At 35.6% G+C, this 6,000-nt stretch overlaps 1 protein-coding gene across 2 annotated transcripts in view; it reads left to right on the top strand.

Annotated features, from left to right (window-relative positions):
• Positions 1 to 6,000, top strand: part of LOC109844214 (BEACH domain-containing protein B) — a 47,779-nt gene that overhangs the window by 14,670 nt on the left and 27,109 nt on the right. For both annotated transcript variants that reach the window (XM_020413181.1, XM_020413179.1), the window contains exons 8-10: positions 454 to 522; positions 1,240 to 1,689; positions 3,505 to 3,829. In XM_020413181.1, coding sequence (XP_020268770.1) covers positions 454 to 522; positions 1,240 to 1,689; positions 3,505 to 3,829 — 844 coding nt within the window. The remainder of the gene's footprint in view (positions 1 to 453; positions 523 to 1,239; positions 1,690 to 3,504; positions 3,830 to 6,000) is intronic.

The following is a 6,000-nucleotide window of genomic DNA, read 5'->3' as shown; positions in this document are numbered from 1 at the left end:
CCCCGGAGCGGGCGCTGTCCCACAGCCAAAAAAGAGAACCCTCAAGCTCAGGCTGAACAATGGCTGAGCTTAAATAACTTTATTGCTCTTATGTTTTCCTTTATTGTACATCAAGTTCTTTTTCATAGTTGTACTGAAATTACGTTTCATGTATTCTGTTTTCATTTGACTAATAATAAATCCTTTTGATTCAAGAGCTTCTCTCAACCTTTTTCCTTCAGAAATTATCCCTTTCCTAGAGTCATCATTTTATACTATGTTATTAGCAAACAACACAGATAATACACACACATTCCTATAGCCCAATGTTCTTTTTCATTATTCCTTTTCAATTGCAATAACGCTAACACTGTCATATAATTAAGAAGTATTCACGAAGTCAACTAGTAATAACTCTCTAATAGTTTGAGTTATGTGCCGCCCCTAGACTGATAATGTTTAATGTTTCTGCAGATATCAGAGCCAAAATTTTGGAAATTTTCAGCTCCAGATATTTTCATTGGAAGTGCTAAGAGAGTCTGTGTATCCTTGAAACATTTGATTAGCAATACTATGCTGCATTTTCAAAATTTGAAAGTATAGTCACACTCCAGATCTCCTTTATGGCAAATGGATGACTTTAATTGTTTTTTTAGCATCTGCCACCAAGGCAACGTAATTCCATTGCAGATCTTCACTTACATCTGCATGTTGAGTTACTTCTGCACATATGGAAGTTGGATACACAACTTGGTTGCATAAGGTTAAATTTGCTCAATCAGGTCTAGTTGCTAACTGTTATGGTTGGAAGGGCCATTCTTGCTATATATTCTTTTGACTAAGAAATTCCCTTTTCCTTCTATATAGTAGACATTAGGTTTTACAGCAAGCTCTTAAAGTTCTGGTTTATTCTTTTGTGGAGTTCTCAACTCTTACTCATGTAGTCATGTGCCCAAGCCTACCTGCTTCTGATGGGAAAGACTTGACTGTCAATGATATTGATGGCGGTGGCTGCTTCTTGGACCCATTTAACAAAAGTCATCTGGGGCTGTTTTTTTTCTTGAGGGTTTTTATGCATCATAGACAACTTTTAGGTGGCTGTCATTTCAATGTTAATAATTCATTACCTTCTTTGGATATTCCATGGTGAAATATTTCCAAACCATCCATTTGAAAGGTACTGCTGAAATTAGCTGGTGACTATTTGTTTTATTTGATTAGCTGAGTCATAGATTGTTGGTTCCTTAATAACTTCATCAGCTTTGGAAATCTGACTAATTTGCAGTATCTCTGTGAAAATGGTCGAATACATAAGTTTGCGAACAGTATATGCTGGCCCGCTTTTATGATTCAGGAGTTTCATCAAGAGCACTTGGGCTCATCTGTGTCAGATTCCCAACTAGTCAACTTGTATGTCACAGAATGCAGTCCTGAAGTTACACCGATAGAACATCAAGATCGAATAGAGAGTTTTAATATAACTCAGTGGAATGATTACTGTATCAAAATAAGCCAAGCACTTTGTTCTTTCCTTCTTGCTCCTGAAGACCTTAAGTTTCACAATGACCAGGATTTGGTGGCTCAATGTTCCATGCCTGTCTCACCAGCCTATTGGGAACTATCTACAAGATGGATCATCAAGATTGTGTTCACTCTTTTCCCATGCATTAAAGCTTGCTCTGGCGAAAGGAAACTGCCAACCCATATCAGGTGATTCTCTTACTGATATCCCATGATATGTATTTTATTCTTAATTAAATAATAGTTTCCTCCTGGCTTTCTCCCTATGCCTAGGGAGCTTACTTATGTTGATCTCTTAAAGAATATATATTACCCATTACTTAGTGTGTTTATGTATCCATTTTCAGTTTATGTTGAACACTGATACAGTTTATATATCTGTTGCTACTAATTGCTTACGTACTAATTGCTTACCTAAAAACTGATTAGCCAAAGCTGTTAATTATTTATCCTTTCTTAGACAAAAAAAAGAAAAAGTTCTAATGGATTTGTTTTGTTTTTTGGGATATGGATTATCGAGTATAAAGACTTGATTGAAATGTTAACAAACAAAACTATATGAGGATATGTACTACATGCACTTTGCGCAAAGTCAGGATGTATGCGAGGCGCAAAGGGCACTGCTGCATTAGATGCAGGGCGCTTCGCCACGCACCCCGCATCGCAAGGTGCATGAGGCACACAGTAAGGCGCCTGTGGCCTTTGAAAACCCTGACCACCATCTGCATTTCAAAGCCCATAATGGGGGAAGATGAGGCTAGTCAAACAGCTAGTCCTATCTGGCACATAAACCTAGCAAGCATTTCATAACTCAGGAGTAGCACCCTCAAACTCCATTTCTCTCTTTTTATTTAATTTTTTTTCTCAAAGAAGGAATAATAGCAGAAACTTCACAGGACCAATTCTGTTCTTTCATTTATTTATTTATTTATGTGTTTTGAATTGGCATAAAAGATGCTAAAGCATAGAAACATGGTTTTGGGTTCTTTGCTCCTTATTTTTTAAAGGGGGGTGAAGGGTGTCAGGCGAATACTAGTTACAACAGACACTAACATGTATATTCTATTTTTTTGCAGCAAGATCTTAGCCTCCTGTGTAAGCTTTTTTTTGGCCTCCAAGTATAAGGAGATAATTTGGGTCTCTCTTAAGAAATGTGCTTTCCACTGCACATATTCACCTGTTGGTCACATATTCACCCTCCTTTTACTAAATGTGGATTCTCTCCATGAATATAAATGAGTGTTCACGATTCAGATTCTAAATATTATCCCATGGCATTATGCTTATGATTTTAGTTAAGCGGGATGCTTTATCTTTTTCGTAGCAAGTCTTTATTATCTGTATCCTATATTCCTATCCTCCAGTGATTATGGAAACTGAGAATGTGAAATTCCTCAAAGATTGTTATGTTAGTGATAGGTAAAACAATTGATTTGTAGAATTATGTTAATAGAGATTCTACATGGAAGTTATTGCAGTGTGGATAAACCTATGTCATCCTAGATCGAGGCCCTTGCAGAGTAAGAGCTACTAGTACCTATATCTAAGCCACTCCATCAGGAGTTACCATAATGGCATTACCACCCCCAACTACCTATGTCTAATCAAGAAACTTCTTAGTAAAGATTTATGATGATAAGGTCCAGTATTTCCTTGACTATTCAGTTTATTTTCGAAAGTTCAATAACGAGTCTGGAGATATAAATGATCATGTTATCTCTTTAAAATCATGAAGATGAAAATGCCTCATGTTGAATGCTATGAAAGAATAGCTTGAGTCAGATGTGAAAAGAAGAATGCAGAGAGGGAGGGAGGGCATTCGCTGCCGTAACTTCATAGTTCACAATGCGAAGTAAAATTCAACAGTCTGAATAAGTTAAGTTCTGCCATGGAGTTTCTTGTAGATATGAGAGCAAGTGAAAGACACTTGTGATTTCAATCCATTTGTTTCTTATATCTAACTCTTTCCGTCTTTTAAAATGTTTACTGATTATTTTGACACAGGATTTTAGCCAACACTTTGCAACATTACATCTTATGCACATTCAGAAAGGTTCTTGTTTCTGCATCCGTTCTACTTAAAGTTTTTAGGGAAGAGGAAATTTGGGAGCTAATATTCTCGGAGAAGTTCTTTTACTTTCGTCAACCATCAGAAGAAGTTCTATTGGATATTGGAGATCATTCTGAGGGACTGAAGACACATGATCTATTTTCTGGCTCTGGGAGCACCAAGGATCATGCAAAACCTTCAGGAGTTGATGTTCTTCAAGTGGAAGCAATCTCCTTCTTGGAATTTGCTGCTACACTTAAAGGAAATACAAATAACTTGGTAAAGTTAGAATCTTGTTCTTTCATGCCTATTGCAGGTCTTTATATTAGATAAATATCAAGTGGACAGAGATTATAATCTGCCGCCTTTTAGTGACATATAATAAACATGAAATGTATCTATGTGCATGTATGATCTGGGAATCATGCTTGGTCGCCTCTTAGTGACATCGATATAATAAACATGAATTTTATCTTAACATTTTTATGGTCTACACTCTACAGGGAATCATGCTTTATCAAGACCTTGCTCTTGCTTTTATCAGAATTGCAGAAAGATAAATTACTCTTCTAAACATCGTGAATTATTCACGCAAAAGCCTTAATTTGCCTTATGGTGCCAGATCTGTGCCAAAACATTGATTCTGACAAATACATGCAAACTTAAAATTTTGACATCTATTTCGAAATCTTAATATTTCTTTAAATAGAAGAAGAAGCAAGGGATTAAAGTACTTAGTAAACTCCAGCTGTTACCCAAGATTTAACATAATAAGAACACGACAATTTATAATGTGAGTTCTCCTAAATATTCTTAACATTGCTTCAGATGTAAATGAGTCTTCATGCAAAGCACATTGATGATCACCATTTAGTAGGATAATATTTGTGGGAACAATTGTAACATGACACTACTAGATTCTGAAACCGGTTTATTGCCTCTCCTGTTTTGTTGTCTTTTTTGTAAGTATCATTTAATGTGCTATACACTTACTGAAGACTTCATGTGGAGCTTACAAGCAACTGATTTTATATTTGAAAGCAAAATAATCTGCTCTGTCACTCTTTTTTTCTCAAAGTCTCCAGTCTCGTACAAAAAAATCGATCCAAATGGCTAACCCCTCATGGTTAATTAGTTCACTTACGAGCAGTTGATCAATGCAGGGCCTACTTTCAAATGTAAACACCTAGTAGAATATGTCATTTAGGACATAAGTGCACAGTTTAAATAATTTACTGCTTCATTGTGTTCTGTTATAGGACAATATGCTGAAGGATATGCTCTGGTTCATCTGTTGTAGACAGAGTTATGACACAAGTATCTGTAACATATTACAGTGGTTCACGAGAGTAATACACTGCAAGAGATAGGTACGATATGGTAGCGAATCGGGGGAGGGGGTGTAAATAAAATAATTATGATCTAGAATATTCTCATAAATGTAAGTTTCCTGTTTGACAAGACTAATATAACTTCTTAAGTTCTTAAGAGCTAGGTCTAAGTAGGAAGTTTGAAGGGACTTTATGATGTTCTGGGTGCTCGAAAAGCTTTGTCCTGCTTCCAATTCATGAATTTCATATGATTTAAATTGTTAGCTGACCAGTATTCCAAGCATTAGATGTTGAGATTCGAGAAAAACATTCCTCTGGCTGCTTCAAGTATCTTCCACTGGGAAATACTAGCATCAATCTTGTTGTCCAAGTGATACTGATACTTTTTTAGCTGATCCTTTAAGCGATCAGGTTGGAAATAAATATTTAAGTTACTTTCTATGAAAGGTTTGATAAATAGTTTCTGTTCTATATTGTATAGCAGCAAAAAAAGCTTCACAAAAAAATGGATACTCTTTGAGTCTGGTGCTCTTTAGTCTTTAGATATTCACCTAAAAGCATATGATGCCACAATGTTTGCTTTTGGATTTTGTAACAATAACACTGACACATTCGGAAAAAAAAGATCTCTGCATGGCTGTAGGCCTCCATAAAATCGGTCTCTATTTCAATTTAAAAGAAGTTTAATTTGTGTTGGTTCAATCTTGTCTTGATGGTATGTAGTAAATCTAGGTAAATATAATCTATATAGTATATAGCAATCAGATTAGTCTGCTTTACCCAATAAGCTATCAGCTTACCTTGTGGATTAGCATTGACGTTCAGTCTCCAAACATGCCTCAATTTTGTCTAAAAGACTCATGCTAGATTAGGTCTCATTCCCTCTATCAAGGCTAGAGGCTGGTATTTTTTTTAAGTATGGTAAATTGGCAATACACATTTAATTATAACCTGACTATGCTTTTCTTCAGATAATAGCATCACACATTTTGTCTGAACTACATCTGTATTCTGTCCTATATTTAACGAATACCTTGTCATTAAGCACTTCATGTCCTTTTTATATTGATCATTATCTTAGCTTCTGATTTTCTTTAGTTTTTTGTTTGTCTTTCGTTT

The sequence above is a fragment of the Asparagus officinalis genome, chromosome 6 (genome assembly GCF_001876935.1).
Source record: "Asparagus officinalis chromosome 6, Aspof.V1, whole genome shotgun sequence".
In the NCBI taxonomy this organism is placed as follows: Eukaryota; Viridiplantae; Streptophyta; class Magnoliopsida; order Asparagales; family Asparagaceae; genus Asparagus; species Asparagus officinalis.
This window is presented reverse-complemented; position numbering and strand designations above follow the sequence as displayed.